Source organism: Arctopsyche grandis, chromosome 4, assembly GCF_051622035.1.
Source record: "Arctopsyche grandis isolate Sample6627 chromosome 4, ASM5162203v2, whole genome shotgun sequence".
Taxonomy (NCBI): domain Eukaryota; kingdom Metazoa; phylum Arthropoda; class Insecta; order Trichoptera; family Hydropsychidae; genus Arctopsyche; species Arctopsyche grandis.
In genome coordinates, this window is record NC_135358.1 from 24251103 (window position 1) to 24270686 (window position 19584).

A 19584-nucleotide genomic window follows, 5' to 3' on the forward strand; every position below is an offset into this window, starting at 1 on the left:
TGACTCAAAATAGTTTTGATGTCAAGAATAAAGGTAATCTTCGTTTTTCTCCGAAAATATTGCAACTAGACATTAGAAACTTTCTGAAATTTGTTTTCATCTATTTTTCCACTATACATATTACTCAAAAAATAATAACGAAAGAATAAATGTTCTATATATACTGTTCGATGCGAATGTTTCCGCTAGGAAAATAGACCGAAATAATATGCCGCCATCTATTGAAAATTTATTTAATTAATTTTTCTATCGGTGATTTATATTTTTTTACATTTATGTAGGTAGGTAGGTATAGCTCTATTAGCTACAGAAGGCGCGTGCACAGTACTCATACAAATGCATTTTTCATATACAGACTGTTATTTATATATTTTATTTCAACCGATCGTGTAATGTTTTTAAGATCTATGATATAATTTGGGTGGCATATTTATTTATTATTTGAATACGTACCAAGAATAAAATGATAAATAGCATTTTTTTAAATTACAAATAAAACAAACGTACGTATGCAAAAATTAATACGAATTAAAAAATGAGAAAAAAATATAGGATATAAATTATATTAAACAGGAAATAAGTAATTTTAAAAGCGTTCGAATTTTGATAATAATGCAGTCCTTTTCATTATTATGTATAGATATTCTTCTTTGTCGGCTAGTATTAAGTCCCGACCGTTACAAAGATAATAAAAAAATTCGCAAAGAAAGCGCTACACTTTGTTGTTTATTTGCTCACTTCAAATTTGTTTACTGTTGGGTGCCTAGACCATCAAAATATTTTTTCATTATTTTGCATAGAATTGTTTGTCGGCTTCAGAATTTTGTAGCTAAGTCAGAACTTGTCATAAATAATAATCAAATAAACTTACAAAAAAAATATTGCGGCGATCTTTGGATAATGCCGCAGTACATTTACACCCAGAAAGTCTACCCGAACCGGAAGTGTTTCTAACCTAAATAAATACATTGTTCATTTTATAATCTTATTTTTGAATTTCAATTTCAAACTTTTCTATTATAAGACTTTACTTTTACTACTCTACTACTAAACGTACTTCTAGTTTTACTAACCTTTTCTGATTTTCTTTAATTCGTTACTTCTTTGCTCGTTTTGGATAGTCTTCTGTTTCTATACAATGTCATATCATAATTCTTCTACGCCACTTAATTCTCCATCACTTGAAGAATCCATATATTCGCTATCAGAATATTCTACTTTTATAATGTCAGTGAAATTGTCCGTTAAATTATCGAGTTTTGGTTCCAGTTCAATAAATTTTTCTTCATGTTTTTTCACATGTCTCCAAACGTCTCTGAATGTATCAATAGTGATTGACTCTGCTCTGATTCACTATACGATGCATGAAATAGTTGAAAACATTATACACAATTTCGCGAGATTGTCCCGTTAGTGTTTTCCCAGATCCAATTTTATTACAAAGCATTTTATTATCATATATCCACTAATTCTAATGAACTAACTCCAATTAACCAATTAGCAAACAATATAAGAACGCGTTACGTCAGTTTGTGGGGGTTGATCGGTGACTGACCAGTGAAACTGGAAAAAATCAACCTGTAGTGCACACTTGATCACTGAGCAAAAATCACCGAGCAATACAAAAAATAATTGTTGTTTCTGTCATGCTCGGAAAGTGGGTGCGTATGAAAGGGACCAACTGATTGTCCTAGAAAACAGATACAAAAAATCTTATTCATATCTTCACGGATACAATATACGTGTTTGTATTGGTACGTGCCAGCTTTCGCTGCACGAGCTATAGTTTTAACCATTTTTTTTTCATATTTAACAATTATATATAAATATTAAATTAAATATATTTAAAAGGTATTTGAAAAAATTGGACCGCGTGGGGGATCGAACTCATGACCGATAACACATTTCTTTTAATTTCATGACTTAATATGCCAACATCCATCTGATGATATGTCATCGGGTACAACACTAATGGTAATTTTTAATATGTATGTATGATTTAAAATAACTGAAATAAAATAATTAAGTGCATATAAACAGACGTAATGTATATGCATAGTTAGAACGGGTCTCCCTCACGGGTCCGAAAGTGAAATGCCCGAAAACGCAAATATCGGAAGGCAAAGATCGAAAATCTAAAGATCTTAAGGTGTATGGTAAACGGTACTATGTATATATAATATATATGAGTGGCATGCGGTGAAATTATCTCTCTTTTTGTCATACAGCCTTGTTTAATGTGCGCGCGCAGAATACGGGAGGAAAAGCCTGTTCCTCTTGTTCCTGTTGTATTCTGCTCGCGCAAATTAAGTGAGTATACAGGTATTCCTCGACTTACGACGGAGATACGTTCCTGAACCTCAGTCGTAAGTCGAATCCATCGTAAGTCGAGGAGTATTTTTATATATTTTTTTTCGGTGATTTTACTTACTTTTATTAATACAGTAATTCAAATGAATTCATATTTAAATTTAAAAAAAATTAAACATCCACATCATCCGTACTTATTAATTATAAATTACACATCCTCGTCACTTATCACATATGTAAGTACAATCCATTTCTTCATCTTCAGTTTGAGATACAGTCGTATCAGTTTTTTTGAAAAATGTGTCCAATTTTGTTTGAGCAGTATCCTGTTTTTTTTCTTTACATATTTCTTGGTAGCATGCGAGTTTTTTTTGAATCCTGCGGTTCACATTTGAAAATCTTTCACTGTCTGAGTCCATAATTTCAAACTTTTGTATTCCTTGATTAATTATATTAAAAGCAGTTTGAGTTTCAAGATCTAATAATTTTGCATTGGTTATACCTTCTGAATCATTTTCAAGAAGTTGTTTGATGTCTTCGTTATCTACGTCAAATTGTAGACGTTCACTAAATTGTACGATTAGGTTAGTAATATCCTCGACATTTATTTCTTTTTCGTATATGGAAAGAGAAACGGGTTCAAATGGATTCGTGAGTTTTTTCCATATTCCATACATATGTATGTACATGTTGAAGTAACTTCTTAAGCCGTTAAAGGGTCCATCCCTTATCTATATTTCTTATAGCATGAAGGATATTATAATTTTTCCAAAATTCTTGAAAGTTTTTCCTTCTTCTATTGCTTCAATGCCTTGCGCAAATGTAATTTTTAAATAATGAGCTTTAATGGAATTCGCTTTTCAATCTTGTCATCGATCCAAATCACTAGTAATTTTTCCATTTGTTGAATGGGTCCGAGTCTTTTTTTATTTATTATTTTAGATTTAATTGACAATGACCCTTTAACGGCTTTTCGAATTTTTTCTTTATCTTTTAAAATAGTGGAGACCGTTGAATGTGACAATTTCAAATTATTTGCCAAGTCCATCACTTTTTTACCACTATCATATTGTTTTATCACTTCAAGTTTCATTTCTAAGTCTATCACCTTTCTCTTTTTTTTAACAAGAGTTTCTTTATCAGTCATTATCACGTTTCTTTATCACACATTATAAATGTTCTTATAAATAAAAATTTTAACACTAATTAACACGAAATTGAGAAAATAAACATCCTTAAACATAAACGAACACTTATGTAACTAACAGTAACGACCGTATGAGTTTGTTACCGTCGTGCGATTGGTGATGAATCCCAAAGGAATGAGAAATAACTTAATTTTTAAAACTACTGCGATGTTTCATTTCTTCCGAAAGAGAATTCCCCGTTTTCATAACTCACATCCGCTTGAGATTTATCAATACATTTTTGAAAAATAATTAATTAATAAAAAATATATTATTTTTTCCGGTCGTAAGTGCGAACCGTCGTAAGTCGAGGACTACCTGTATACCGTTTACCATGCACCCTTTTTTTATCTTTCGATTTTCGATCTTTGCGTTTTCGGGCGTTTCACTTTCGGACCCGTGAGGGAGACTGAGTTAGAACATACATACAAATGTGATACTATTGTTTTCTTCAAATTATAATATAAATATATAATCAATGTCAACTTCAAACAGTTTAATGCATCAATATAAAATATTTTAATGTGCTAAAATAAATTTAAATGAATAATGCATACATATCTGAAAACTATATATTGCACATTGGAATATAATAAAATTTAGTTTGCTAATTTTTCATGTCAAATAAAATTAAGAATGCGTGACGTGCATAATAAATATAATACGAACATATTTAGCAACTGCAATATATGTAGATATTCATCCTGAACTAAGTGCAATTATGATAAAACTTAAATAATCAATTTAAAGTTACCTACGCAGTTTTCCACAGAATGAGCTTAATCGGAGTAAAAAATGTTGAGAAATGTTCGTTGGGTCAAGGAAAAACTTAACTTTTAAAAATACTACTGTTCTTACATTAACGACATTTCAACTACATACTTATTTATCATATATTAAGTGAAATTCAAGCAACTGGAAATATGATACTTGACACGCATAAATACATAAAGATCCTTGAAAATGTTTAATAATACCAAGACGTCTCGGAAACAGCAATTAAGCGAAATTTTCAACTAATCCACGACACAATGGAGTTGTTAGCATATGATTTAGCAGAGCGGAGTTTAGAAATAATAGGTACAAAATGCAGTTTTAAACGAGAGGGGAGCAACGTCTTGGAACGATTTGAACCATTGCAGCTGTCGTATACTAACCATTGTATACAGCCCAGAGAATCTCAACCGAAATGTAATTTTAACTGAAATAAAAAAGGTGGGTAGATAGAAAAAAAAACGCACACTCAAAATTATTATATATATATATATATATTTTTTTTTTATTTTTTTTTTATATCTTACTCACTTAAAAATAACTACAATGTAAAATGGTTTACATTACATATACATAAGTGTAAATACTGGCAATTTAAAATTTTTGTACAATACCAGTAATTTTATTAAATGTATAAAGTTTTATTGACGAGAATACATATTCGACACAATCCATAAATGTTGTAAAAATCGAAATAATATGCTAAATTGCATGTCGCACAATTCAAAATAGAAATAAAAGAAGATATGCACATGAACTTAAATGCATCAATTATATTTATTTCGTTCGAAATTATGCACCTTTGTGCCGTTTCTTTGTGCATGTCAGCGATAAGAACAACTCAATTTTATTGATAATCTGTTTTTGTATCAATAAAAGTGAGAGTTTAATCGTTTAATTTTTTTATACATTTATTTATGTAGAATGTCGTCTCGATTTTCGATAAAACTCGAAAAATAAAGTAAAAACAAAGGTAAGCGACTGGTTCAAACGGACACATTTACGTGTGCGATAATCACCGTTACTTTTCAATTCTAACGTACTAAATAAGCCCACTTTGCGACAGTTTAGATAAGGCGAAGGTGGGTACAATCAAGCTACATTAAAAGTGAAATTTGGAATTATGTTGTCGGCAGCGAGAAAACGGAGAAAAAACCCAACGAAACCAGCGTTCATCGATAGAATTCGGGCCACGTTTGCGAGTAATCAAACAGTTCGGCTAAAATAAGGTCTTCAGAATTCAATGGGAGACTATGATACGCAACTACCAAATCCTACGAAACGGAAAATTGAAACTTGAAAGTGAGTGTGTGGCCACGTAGACAAACTGGAAATTATAGCTATTATAGCGCACACTCTACGGACGATGTGACTCGACAGCGCTTCGCATCAGCGACAAAACATTAATTGAGTGTCGAGTGTTGTCATTTGAAAAAGAAACAAAATTTAAATTCAGCAATGGCCAGATTTAATTCACTTCAAATACACATCTCCGATCACTTACAGGTAAAGCGCACACCATACTATGTATGGCTCGGTTTGAAATAGAGAGCTAAGTACGATTCCCATCGAAAATTTAATTTAGACGACAAACATGTTAAAAATCCGATGCGAACTTTACTCCCGGCACCCGGGCAACACTGAATTGCGCCCGAGCACCTTACGAATATGAAATACTCGAAAGACGACGACGACGACGACGAGGCACATTAATATGGGATTTCAAGCCCACTTGATCGGGACTTCGATACCGACTATTGCTAAATAGATATTTGAAAACGATTGAAAACAGAACGAGTCTGAGCGGCGGTCGAATGTTCATATCGGGCATAGTCTATTATCCATTGTCTCCGTGGAAGGAGAGTCCTCAATCGGGATGGGGGGGACTGCGAGCGTGCTCCCCGTTCATGTGGTGTTCTTCGTGTCCGTTGAGCAGCGGGGGGCCGGGGGAGAGCGGGGGGGTGGCGTGGCCGTTCTGGAGCGAGTGGGGCACACTCAGCGGGGCCACGGCCACGGCCAGCGCCAGGGGCAGGTCGCTGTCTCCGCTCGTGGAGCAGCTGGACGTGTCGCTGTCCGTCTCCGAGTCTTCAGAGTCCGAGGAGGAGGAGGAGGAGGAGGCGCGGCGGCGCGCCTGCAGAGCCAGCGCCTGGTTGGCGGCGCGCAGCTCCCTGATGAGCTCCTCCTGCTGCTGCAGCCGCGAGCAGGCGTCGTTGGAGTTGGAGTTGGCGTTGGCATTGGCGTCGACTTCGGGGCGAGATAGCCGTTTGTTGAGGGCGTCGTAGCGGGTCTGCAGCGAGAGGTACTCCTGCATCAGCTCGTCCTTGGTCATGTTGTTGAGGCGCTCGCTCTGCGCGTCCTCGTACACGGACGAGAACTCCTTGGTGAGGAAGTCCTCCTCGTCCTCGGGCAGCGGGTAGAAGTAGTTCTCGTCGGAGTCGACGCTGAAGCTGGAGTCGCGAGTGCGCGGCTCGTGGCGCACCTCGGGCATGTGCTCCTCCATGAGGAACTGGTTGGTGTTGTAGGGTGCGTGGGTCGACCTGAGGTCCCTCCAGGGCCGGCCCGAGGCCACGCGGCGCGGCTTGTTGGGTTTGCCACGGCGGGTGCGCTTTTTGAATTTCGAATCTGGCGCCATTGCGGGCGCGCCCTGTCTCGTGCGCGCGCCGCCAGGTGCCGCTGAGGAGCGAGCGCGGGGGGCGAGGAGGGGGCGGACACTCCTGACGGGAGGCTGCGTTTCCGTTTCCGTTTCCGTTCCACTGATCTCCATGGCGGGGGGCGTAGCCTCCGGGGGGCTCCGTTGGGCGAGAGGGGGGGTGAAGGGTGGGTGTGCTGCGAGAGCGGACGACACGCGTCCTACGTCGTGCGCGCTTCACACACGACTGTCGCCATTTCGAGTGTGCAGTGCAGAGCTGAGCTTCTCAAGCTGGGGCGCGCACCCCACGCCGCGCATCCTTTGTTTCGCAATCCACCATAACGAGGCAAACAAACTGTACGAGAACGACCCACATTGGCAAATGTGTACGTGCATTTCTCGATCTGTTTACTAGACGTCCGAATATGTATGTGCTGACGGTAGGTGTTCCGTGTGCGTCCTTGTGGCGATTCTGTCCGCGCGTATGGAAATTTTGTTTGTCTCTTTACGTACTTACGTAGCTAAACTCGTTCCTTCGATCTATGTATGTATGTGTATGTCAAATGACACTTTTTTTTGGAAAATACGATGATACCTAGCCTATCTCAAATACATACTAAATGAATATTGAGTACGTTTGTACATAATATACTGATCAAATTTTTGTCAAACTGAACGCTATTATTTTATGCTAGATAAGTGGCGTCGCAGTTGTAAAATATTAACTCTGTTTATAGAAAATTGAAGGTTAACATCGTGGAACTACGACATAATGCTAATACGTTTAAATATATCCGTGGTGAACGTATTAACTATGACCTGAATGATTGTTTTCTCAGGATACTTTGGAGAAACATACATTTTTTTTATATGATTTTGGAGTAAAACTTATTTATGGGTTACGATGGGGATAGTGTTCCATCGTTTCTCTCCATTACGCGTAAAAAAATATTTCTGACTCTTTCAGTACTTTTAGGGCTATGGTGAAAAAGCGAATCTGTGGTTGATTTGCTTCTTCACCTTCATTGTTAATTAATTTGAATATGTTTTTGTAATTGTGGTGTTCACTGTACATGGAATATAATATTTCAATTTATATTTGTACATTTTTTGTCTCACTCTACTGCTTTCCTTTTTTTATATTTTATTCTGTATGTGTGCCAGTTTAAATAAAATAAATAGTGTAAAACGATTGAATTTTATCTGACTTCATAGTTCAGATGAATCCATATTAACATTATGAAATAAAAAATAAATTAAAAAAACGTGCTGAGAATTATTTTCCTTGATTACTAGAATACATTATTGGATATATATTGTTAGTTAAAATAATTTCTGGTAAATTCTGATTAATTATTTTTTTTATGTATAGAATTTTTCGTTTAATTACGTACATACATATGTATGTATGTATGTCAATTTTAAAAATGTGTATTTCATTGAACTAATAGTGAAATTCATGTGTCGTATAACGTCTTATAGAATGTATACATATATGCAGTGGTGTCACCCTAATAGTTTCCATGGGTTTCCGGAGACCCGTTGTTAAAAATCAAAAGTTTCCGGAAACCCATTATTTAATCTAAAAAGTCATATAATTTTTGTCAAAAATTATACAACTCTTGAAAATTTAATGAATGCTCATGTTAGTGCCTTGGACGAAAAAAAAATTACATATCTTCAAAATATTGGAAACCCGCTGTTCCAAAATTGGGGTGACACCACTGCATATATGTATGTATCATTTAAATTGTTATTTTGGCATGCACTTGGTTCATCGACACTTTAAATTTAAAATGTTATTCAATTCATATTCTACATACTATAAACCTTGAGGAACATATTGAATGCATTAAAAATGATGAAAAATGAAAAGCGTGTCTAAGTCATACTTATTTTTAAATATGCTAGTTTTTTCATATTTCATATATTAGTAAGTAAATAAAATTTTATTTATATAATACAAATATAAATAAATAATAAATGTTTTTTACAATTATTATAACAGAATTTTTAGTTGGGAATCAAAATAATGAACATATGTACATTACATTTTTTTCCATACGATATCATAAATAGATTATTCAAAACGATTCCTTTGGTTATCCTTCAGATTAATTACGACGGAAGACGATTGATAATTTACTGTTGGCTGATTTTATTTACCAAATTACGGTCATTTAACCCTGTGATGCAATAACTATTTCGTGATTATGTTGTAAACAAAGTGGCGCACGTAAAAAACTTTGGGAGTCACTGAATGTAATGTGCTCCCTACTTCCGCGGAGCGGCGTTATCATCACGCGTATTGCACTTTTTGCCGATTAATACAAGCATATAAAACTCCGATAATTTATTCCATTTAGAATAGTTACATCTGCGAGTAAAAATAAATGACACATTCGTATTTCATATACTACATGAAATGAATATGCAAAAAAATAAAGTCTAACCATTACGCATACAATAGTAATTATGAATTATAGAAAAATTATTTAATAAAACCATTCAGTTGGTTTTATGGTTAAATATGCGCGTAGAATAATTATACTTAGTAGAGTAATATTGATATGATGGTAAATAATATGTATGTAATAAAAAAATATATGGTTTTGCTAAGAGGAATTGCAATTATGATGATTATTAAAAAGGTGAATTATAAAACTATATTTATTGACAAAAGAATCGCAATGAAGATCCAAGGATTTAAATTTGTTTTTTTTTCAAAGCGTTGGGCACTGGCCGTAAAAATTGGTATTATTACTATATATGAAGTCCGATCAAAAGTACTCTTGATTGGTCAATGAATCATATATGTAAAATTTCGTCCAATCACACGTCAGTATTCGTGTACGTGATTAGCTCTAGTTGTCAGTTGCTCGCTGTCTGGTGATGTGTAACTTTGGCGTTTATTTTTTGTTTTCACTATTCAGCTGAACAAATAGTTTCATAATTCTCAATATTATTTTACTGAACTATTAAATATCATGAATTATAACCAAAATAATCCGCCTAGGCAAGGTGAGTTTAAATTTTTGACAGTATTACTATCACTTTTTGAATTGTCTCTAGTTCTTTATTATTAAGATTATATATCATTTAAAACAGTATTTCCAGCGTATTTTGATATATTCGAATGCTAAAACGGGATGTGTTGAAACGGTTTCTCAATTAAAATCGTATTCAAACATATTTGAGGTTATCTTTCACATTTATTTTTATCTCAAACTGTGTCAGTTCCACCTGAAACGTATTAAATTCTTGAAAATACGGTTTTTCAAAGGTTGTTATGTATTTTTAACAGACTATTTTTTCATAAAATTACTGTCTATTACATATTACAATGCTGGTATATCGCCTATAATTTTAATATCTACAATATGATATATGTTGAAATTAAGTATGATTTGAAATTAAATTTAATATGTCAATGCGATGGAGACGTAGTTGAGCCACTTTTGGTCACAATAAAAAGTTGTCGACTTCCGGAATCTAAATCGTAATTGTGTATATGTATGTTTATCTAAACAAATGAATGAAATAAGTTTTTATTTATATTATTAAAATAAATGTACCTTATGTATGTGAATATTTTTTTAATGTTTTATTTCAGGTGGTTTTGGTAAAAAAGTAAAACGTGTTAGTGATGTTGCTGCTTTAGGAATGTCACCACCAGCACAAAATTATCCTCAAGCTCCATTTGATCCTACATATAACACAAATATGAATCAAAATCAACCGCCTTTCAACGAAAATAGCTATGATCCTCAAGGCTTTGAATCAAATATGAGTGAGTGCACAATACCAGAATATTTTGAATATTTATTAGAATATTTTGATATAATTGCTAGCTCAATAATTACTGTTTTCATTTATTTTATAGATTTTAATCAATACAACGTCAGCGAGGAACAGGCATCTCCAATGTCTATTCCGTCACCTTTCATACCGAATAAATCACAATTCGGTATGATGCTTCAGCAGCCAATGGTTCAAGGCATGGCTGTGGAATTCGGCCAACAATTGGCTAGTCAAGGAAAAGACATTGTAAATAAAAAAATAGAAAAGTACGTTTCTGTATCAGAATTGAAATATTATTTTGCAGTCGATACGAAATATGTGCTGAAAAAGTTATTATTAATTTTCTTTCCATTTACGCATAAGGTTTGTAAAATCCTTATCGTTTTTCTTTGTAAGTTCATGTTTACTAACATATGTATCTATTATTTCAATTATGTTTATAGGATTGGACTGTAAAATATGACCAAGAACATCCGGTTCAGCCACGTTATGAAATAAATGCACCTGATCTTTATATTCCTACAATGGCTTATGTTACATATGTTGTACTTGCTGGGTTTGTTTTAGGTAAAATATTATGTAGTTTAGAGCAGCGGTTCTTAAACTTAAGTGGTCTGCAGATTTGCAAGTCTGGTCTACTCCATACATTTAACTAAAAATCTTAGGCAAAAAATACATTACAAGTATGCGAAATTTCAGACTGGTTTGACATTAGGAAGTGAATCGACTGAATAGCCGATGGAATGGCAAGTGGGAGCCAAACTGGATAAAGAATAATTTTTACTAGCACGGTTGTTACAATATATTATTACAAATTTAAGAAAGCTGGACACCAGCGCCTTGTCCATACAAACGTTTTACACTCTTCCCTTCCTATGGCACTAGAGAAATTATTTTTTAATATGCTATGGATATCCACCATAGGCATATTTCTATCTTTTTATTTTTTTTATTAGTTATTTTTTATAGGAGCTAGGAGCCACCAAACATCTATAAAATCGCCTCGTTTTTACACCCACGAAAAGAGTCCAGCGTGCTAATTTAACGGTTGATTTTTAAAAAAATACGAAGACACAAACAGAAAATATCTTTCTCATACCGATGATGAAATTTTTTTAAAAATTCGTCCAGTTTCGGAGGAGAAAACTGGAGAATACGAAACCTCGATTTTGTCGATTTAAAATAGGTATTATCTGATCGAGGTGCAACTGTTGCATTCACTCAATGTATATTGTTGCATTCGCTCAATATATACATTCACTCAATATATATATCGAAGAAAGGAACGGCAACAAAATTAAGGTTTCGGGTATCCAGTTCTCTTAATAAACCCATATATACACATAAAATGAATTAAAAATAAATCCTAAAACATGTCTTACATTTAGGAAAAGGAATTTTATTTCAGTAGTTTTGTCAGTTTTTACATACCTCTTTTTTTACTATCAACAAACAAATTGTATTTTTTCTTGAATTTAATCCCAATTTTGAGTCTATTTAATTTTATCCAATTTTATGTACATTCAAGCTATTTCAAATATAGTCGTGCACAATGAAAGTCTGTTCGTTTTTGATTTCATAATTTTAAAGATTAGGGTAATAAAATTTTTAATTAAAAATGTCACATTTTGTTATTTTTTATTGAAATACTCGTAGATTTCAATTATGTGTCGCATGCTGGATTTAAATTTTCTAACTCAAAGTAATATAATTCATCAGACCCCCAACTAATCTCCAAATCACAGTTTGAGAAACGCTGGTTTAGAAAAATATTTGTATTTTATTTGGTTGTGGATATTATAATAAAAATTATTGTCGCTAATAAACATGGTACACATATACATATGTATGTCATATTATAGGTATGCAACATAAGTTTTCACCAGAGCAAATTGGCATACAAGCATCAAGTGCACTTGCTTACAGTATATTTGAATTATTTATATATGCAGCCACGAAATATCTTACGAATATTCAAACAAGATTAGGAGTTTATGATTTGTTATCATTCTCTGGATATAAATATGCGATAATAATCGCTTCAATATTGATGAGCGTTATATTTAAAAGCTTTGGATATTATCTTTGCCTTGGCTATTGCAGTATTGCTCTCTCATTTTTCATGGCAAGTATTTTATTTTAAATTTTTATTTTTATTGCAAAAACAAGATGTAACAACCTTTATATATAATTTTAGATGAGGACACTGAAAGTTCAAATTCTTGCTGACCCATCAATACAGCATGGTTACACACAAGATACATATGGTCAACCAAGACACACCGGAGGTGCAAAAAGGAAGAGATATTTCATATTTCTTATAGCTTTAATGCAACCATTTCTCTCTTGGTGGTTGTCATATCATCTTGTACCGACTAAAAGTATAGTTGAGTCGAATTTTTGATTTAAACTTAATTTAAACTTTGATTTAATCAATATAGTAACTTTGGTTTTGTAAAGTAATGAATGGATTGGATAAAATTAAAGTTTGAAACAAAGTTATGAAATTGCTTTTATACAATAGTGATGTTGATTAGATCGTGTGGGCACATTTATTACCTTGAATAAAAACATTGTTTTTAATATAATATGACAATATTAATAACCTTATTGTTGTCAAATAAAGGGGTTGTTAAACTACATGTGACTTCCATAAATTCTACATGCATTATAGCAAAGTTATGTTTTAATGTTTTTAGTCTATAACAAAATATCTAAATAAATTCCGTACTTAATGTTTCCATACTTGGTATGTTTTATATTGTATGGCCATTTTTATGTTGCTCAAATTCAATATGGTAACTAAAATGCAATTTAACAAAAGAGCAAAACACAAATCTTTAATGTTGCAAGCGACTTTATTCAATTATCAGTTATGTAATACCTAAATTTAAAACGTAAATATTTTAAATTAAAATAAATATTTGTACGGTTTAATTAAATTTATTTAAACTATTACATATACATACATATTTTAAAATTCATTTTTTGCTTTATGTTTTGGAATATCCCTACACAACAATTTGTTAGCCTTATTTTTTTCCTATTATAAGTTGGAGTTATCCAATTATTTTCCCTACAAACATGTGTAGAATGCGTTTAATTTCCTACATATGCGTGTGAAAAACCTTCCGCATGATCTTTCATAAAATAAATAACTTTACTTGGTATGTGAACGATATTAAAAATTTGAAATTATTTAATACTTTATTTTTCCTTTTGTATATGTTTGTCCTTTTTTAAATAAAAATGCTTTAAACTATTTGAATATTTTGATTATTTCAATCCTGTTATTATATTATTATCCTGTTGTATTAGTATGAACAAAGGATACGCCCTATATGTATATTTACATATGTGCATATAAAGAGAAGCTCAAGTTATATTAACTATATTATATTATAAATAGTGTTTTCACTGCATCAAGAGATATTTTAATAACTATTGGCTAGGCTTTAAACAGAAAATAAAAACGTGTACATCCAGTGATGTCACGCCAATTTTGAAACAACCGGTTCCCAAATTTTTTTCTATATATATATATATATATATTTCGAAAAAATGTATTTTCTCTTGAACTGCTATGTAATCGACTGCAAACCTTTTAAAAATTGTAACCGTCGATAACAATTTTCAAGATTTGTATAATTTTTGACAAAAATATGAATTTTTAGATTTCTTAGGGGTTTCCAGAAAATTTTTATTTTTAACAACGAGTTTCCGGAAACCCATGGAAACTATTAGGGTGACACCACTGTCAGTAAATTGGTATTGGTGATCACTAATTGTAAATATCTAATGTTTTGATCCATTTTTAAGAGCTTTTTTAATTTAAGAAATAGTAAATTAAAAAAAAAAATTAGGTCGGAACACGTTGGAATTTTGTGAAATGTACTTAATTGATAAAAAAAATGTTTAAAATCTTCAACGAAAGGGAGGTAGGTGTCTGCAGATACGGTGGTTATTGTGGGCGATTATGGCCAACAGAAAATTTGGCGCATCGTCGTTTGCCGCTTGGCGGTACAATTAAATGGCAAGATCTAACCTTATTTATATGCAAAGCATAACAAAAAACAAATTAGGAATGTTGCATAATGTCGTTTGAATGCACCGAGTGCGCTAAAACGGCCTGTCTGCGCCCGACACACTGACCCATTTTCCGTTTTGTTCGGTGAACTAGCCACTCGCTGGGCTACTTTTTTTTTCAATTTAATGACGGGCTCGTGTCCTGTCGAATCAATAGGATGCATGAATGGCGTTGAGGAGATCACCCAGGACGACAGGACGACAAATGGCAATAATAAACATTCCGTAGCCGTGCGAAACAAGGTCGGAGCGCGCGGGGAATTGGAAAAACGCGCAATCTAAATAGGCCACCACTGCAATGTGCCCACACACGCTCCACATCTTTTTTTTTTCACCGCATATTATATAATTCAATTTAATATTTGGTGAATATGTTTTATTTGTGTTTTGATAATTGCCTTTTCAAAAATAGTATTCAAAAAGAGTTTCCATCGAACTATTTTCTTTTGTTTCGATGTATTTTCTGTTGTTTCAATACGAAAATAATAGGTTCGATGTTTAACGACGTTTTTTATTATATAAATCGTACTGCATTTTTTAGATTCAAAATTTTATTTTTTTATTTTTTCATCCATAGAATGTATAGAAAATTTGTTCGGATTTTCACTAATCCTAGTAAGAATCTAGTTAGAACTAGTTTGAGATAATAGAAAATTTTTCCAAATTTTTCTTGAGACCAAATAATTAACTTAATTAAATAATTAACATAAAATTAAATAATTAACATAAAACGAAAATAATGTGGCATCAAAAATTAAAGCGAAATTTAATAACGGTCTCCGTGACGAGACAGAATGTTAAATTACAGAGCACTTGGAGGGACGCTGTTACAGCCTACGGAATATTTGTTTAAGTTTAAAACAATGTACTTCTCATAAAACGTGCCAGATCCTGTTTTCGCAGGGTATATTTACAGGACTCGGTGCACATTTGTTTGGTACGAGGCGTGCTCGCTCTCGAGTATGAACTGCGCTGCAAAAAACATTCGTTCAATCGTTCAATGCAAAAAAACAATCGTTCAGCACTTTCGTACCTGTCTCCGCGACGAGACAGAATATTAAATGACAGAAAACGCAAATATCGGAAGGCAAAGATCGAAAATCGAAAGATCTTAAGTTGAAAGATCAAAAAAAAAATGGTTCATGGTAAACGGTACATACTCACGCACATACTCACTTAATTTGCGCGAGCAGGATACAACAGGAACAAGAGGAACAGGCTTTTCCTCCCATATTAATGTGCGCGCGCATTTTTTTTTGATCTTTCGACTTAAGATCTTTGCCTTCCGATATTTGCGTTTTCTGTAATTTAGCATTCTGTCTCATCACGTAGACCCATTTAATAAATATATAAGTAATGTCAATTCCATAACCTCCACGTCCAGTTTTCAATTTCAATTAGTTTAATTGAATCCATTTTTTCATATATGTATATGTGTATGCATATATGTATATGTATATATGTATGCATGAAAGAACTTAATTTTTAATAGTAAATTTCCGGTGATTTTTATTCATTAAAAACTTTATTCGAAGAAATTGATGCACGAATCAGAAATTACGAATTACAAAGTGATACATTTTGTGCATCACCGACACCCTGGGGGCATTGCCCCCCCCGCGTCTCCGACGCCTCCGGCGCCCTGGGGGCTTTGCCCCCAGCACCTGCGCCCCCGAAGCTTAGAGCGCCTCTGGTGTTCCAGGGTCTTCGCCTCCGCGCCCCCAGCACATCCAGCGCGGCCGGAGGACGCTCGACACCTTCCCCCCCTCCCCCACTACCACGCTTCCCGGCGTCTCGATTCCCATAATGCTCCCCTCGTCTGTCACATATTTATATACATATTTATATACATACATATTTATATACATATTTACCGACAGTCCGTTTTTATATATTATATACTAGTGTTGTGCCCGTTGATTTCAACGGGTGGTTTCGAAAAGGAATTGAAACACGAATAAAAATAAAGTTATTTGTAGTATAATGTATAATGTAAGGCAGAGCATCTTAACCTGTGTGCCGCGGCAGCGTAGAAGCGTATAGCACCATATAGATCTAACGCGTGCGAGCGAGATGCGTGAAAAGGTTACGATGCTCTGATGTAAGGTAATTTATAGGCGCACGCCACTTAATATTAATCGTAATAAACGTGGCATATTATACACTTCAACCCGGCGCCTCTGGCGCCCTGGGGGCTTCGCCCCAGCGCCTTCGCTCCCGACGCCTAGAGCTCCCGCGCTCCCGGGTTTTTGTCTCCGCGCTCCTTATATAGTGAGTAGGGCCTGCTTGTTTCCAATTGGGACCCATCCTTTCACATATTGAGCTAAAATCTACGTTTTCATTTTGGCCAACATTTACAGTGCTTTCTCATGAGGAAGCAAATGACGAAAGCGTTTGTTGTCGTGAAAATAATTCGGAGCTTGGCGTGATCGGTATTCACTATTCAGTATTCAGTCGTAAGCTGTAAGTCGTAGAGGCGTAGATGGAGAGAGGCGTGATGATAGCGGAGAGCAGTAGAGCAGTGGGGTGGGGTGTTTGGCGTAGTCCGTAGTCAGCAGTCGGGTAGTGGGTGGGGTGAGTACGAGGCGAGTGCGAGTGCGAGTGCGAGGCGAGTGTGGGGGTCGGTGGTGGGGGGGTAAAGGGGGCGGAGGTGGGGGGGTAAAGGGGGCGGAGGTGGGGGGGGGGGGGTGTCACAGTCGTGTTGCGCGGCAGCGTCAGTATCGGCGCGGCGGCCAACATGGCGGCCGACACGGGAATGGAGACCTGCCCGAGCCCCGAAGTGGCCGACTCGCGCAAACGGCCGCCACCTCTCGACCACCGCGCCGACGACCCCGCCGACGTCAAGCGATCGCACTTTAGCTCAGGTACACCAAAACTATACTTTGCACCACTTAAATTACCCCCCTTCCCCTCCAGCCTCTTCGCGCACCACTCCCACCCCCGATCGACCACCCTCATCCCCCCCTTCCGCATACCCCGTTCCGCGCTCGAAAATTTGCAGTCGAAATAGTCGAGAGCGCGGCCAGAACCCGGTCGTTTCGTACGCAATTCGGCACAAGGTCACGCTCTTATCACGGACCGTAAACGCGCGAACGGAATCGGCGCGCTATGATTTGTATCGAATCGAAAGTTGAAATCGCAAGTATTGGCGGCAAACGGCCGGTCGGTCAAATCGATTCCGCGCGGGGGGAAATCCGGGATGCATGTGTTGGGTAGGGGGAGATACGGGTTTTGTGAAAACTCGCCTAGAGTGTGTTAAAAATACTTTAGCGCGCGCGTTATGTAAAGTGGCGGGCTTCCGGAAAATCTGGGAAAAGCGGAAACTGCCTGTCCCCCCCCCCACCCCCTCTTCCCACGACGCGCATTTCCCGTTTCCCGGTTTCCCTTTCCGTTCGTCAGCACGTGTCGTCACAGCTGACGCGGCGAACCATTTGAATTTATAATTTACCCCGTTCACGTTCGTACGACACGTTACGTTTTGACGTAAAATGTGTGTCGGGCGCATACCATTTCGATTAATCAATCAAGTGTGTGCGCGCGTAATTTTCGTGTCGTGAAGTTTCAAGTTGACGGGACGACGATTACGGCACACTGTTTTGTTATTTGTCTACGGGTCTTCGTCGATTGCTTCATAATGAGTATATAATATAAATTTTCTATATTGTTATGTCTCAATGTAACCTTTTCCAAACTGTATATACCTATATATGTATATAACCTTCGCACGGAGAAAATTGACGAAAAGAAAAAAAAGAATCGATCTATCGTGAAAATATTATTTTGTTTTTTGTTTCCTTTACAAATTTTGTCTTTTGTTTTCACGCATTAATTTCTTTAAATTTATGTAAGTATTAAATACTCACACATGCGAGACCTCAAATTTGAAACATATTTAAACTTTGTCGAAATTTAATTTTGTACGTCGAAAGACTTTTAAGTCTTATATAAAGTTAAAATAACTACTTTGAAAGTTGACAGATCGATTAATGTGTTTGAGGATCGTTACGATCAGTTCATAACCTTTGTCAGTGTGATCTGCGGTAAGGGGGGGCACCCCTAAGATCGGAACCAGGGGCATTGCTCTGTTTGCCTCGACCCCATTATTATGCATAATAAAAAGAGTGCTGTGACGTCTTTAGTGTCGATGGTTTATCTCCAGACTCTCGCGTTTCTTCTTCACTGGCGGTTGATTTTAATCACGCAATATACCGCAGAAGGAAATGAGAGCGAGTTCGTCGAAGCCTTCCAAAAACTGGGTGGAAAATTTGTGGGGTAAAGTCCCTTAAAAGTCTTCCGCAAGGTCGAACTAGGGTCAAATGGAGATTTTATCGCAGTACACTATTTCCTCTTTCGAACAACGCCAGCTTTAATAATCCACCTATGCATTCATCATTTCAATATAATAATACACACATGTCCATTTGATGGTTACGGCCTCAATTTTCATTATTGCAAAATTAATCAAAAGTGTTAACGGAAATGGTGGTGCATGCGCAGTCGACTTCATTCGAATTCCGCATTCAACTAAAATTTTTCGAGTAATTTACTATCGTTCAGCTTGCTTTTTTCAGCTCTAAAATTGTGTATAAAGGTGATCATTACACACGGATTCAAGGTCATGCATACACACACCAGTACATGTTTGTCAATCATCATTGCAACATACGTTTCGATTACATATCGTCGCCATACTGGCAGAAAACGCTATTAATTTGATTATTTTCAAGTCAACAAATGAATTATGATTTAGGTCTCAAAATAGAGAGCATCAAACTTTTTGATTTTCGAAAAAATCGA

At 35.5% G+C, this 19584-nt stretch overlaps 3 protein-coding genes across 5 annotated transcripts in view; 2 read left to right on the forward strand and 1 right to left on the reverse strand.

Moving 5' to 3' along the window:
• Positions 1-4794: 4794 nt before the first annotated feature.
• On the reverse strand, positions 4795-7242 carry Hexim (Hexamethylene bisacetamide inducible). Its single transcript, XM_077429586.1, has one exon. It carries the CDS (start codon positions 7033-7035, stop codon positions 6139-6141), a length of 897 nt encoding a protein of 298 aa, XP_077285712.1. The 5' UTR covers positions 7036-7242; the 3' UTR covers positions 4795-6138.
• A 2446-nt stretch (positions 7243-9688) lies between these two features.
• On the forward strand, positions 9689-13967 carry Yif1 (Yip1d-interacting factor 1). Its single transcript, XM_077429582.1, has 6 exons — positions 9689-9921; positions 10514-10690; positions 10784-11064; positions 11145-11268; positions 12564-12826; positions 12899-13967. The coding sequence occupies exons 1-6, from the start codon at positions 9888-9890 to the stop codon at positions 13103-13105; spliced, it is 1086 nt and encodes a 361-aa protein (XP_077285708.1). The 5' UTR covers positions 9689-9887; the 3' UTR covers positions 13106-13967.
• A 3466-nt stretch (positions 13968-17433) lies between these two features.
• Positions 17434-19584, forward strand: part of ps (RNA-binding protein Nova-1-like protein passilla) — a 31883-nt gene continuing 29732 nt past the window's right edge. For all 3 annotated transcript variants that reach the window (XM_077429576.1, XM_077429577.1, XM_077429578.1), the window contains exon 1: positions 17434-17651. In XM_077429576.1, coding sequence (XP_077285702.1) covers positions 17525-17651 — 127 coding nt within the window. In that variant the 5' untranslated portion in view covers positions 17434-17524. The remainder of the gene's footprint in view (positions 17652-19584) is intronic.

Bases quoted from the DNA above. Each gene is read 5' to 3' on its own strand.
- Hexim (XM_077429586.1), bottom strand. From the start codon at position 7,035: ATGGAGATCAGTGGAACGGAAACGGAAACGGAAACGCAGCCTCCCGTC.
- Yif1 (XM_077429582.1), top strand. From the start codon at position 9,888: ATGAATTATAACCAAAATAATCCGCCTAGGCAAG. The intron at 9,922-10,513 runs GTGAGTTTAAAT...GTTTTATTTCAG, and splicing joins AAATAATCCGCCTAGGCAAG to GTGGTTTTGGTAAAAAAGTA. The intron at 11,065-11,144 runs GTTTGTAAAATC...TTATGTTTATAG, and splicing joins TCTTTCCATTTACGCATAAG to GATTGGACTGTAAAATATGA.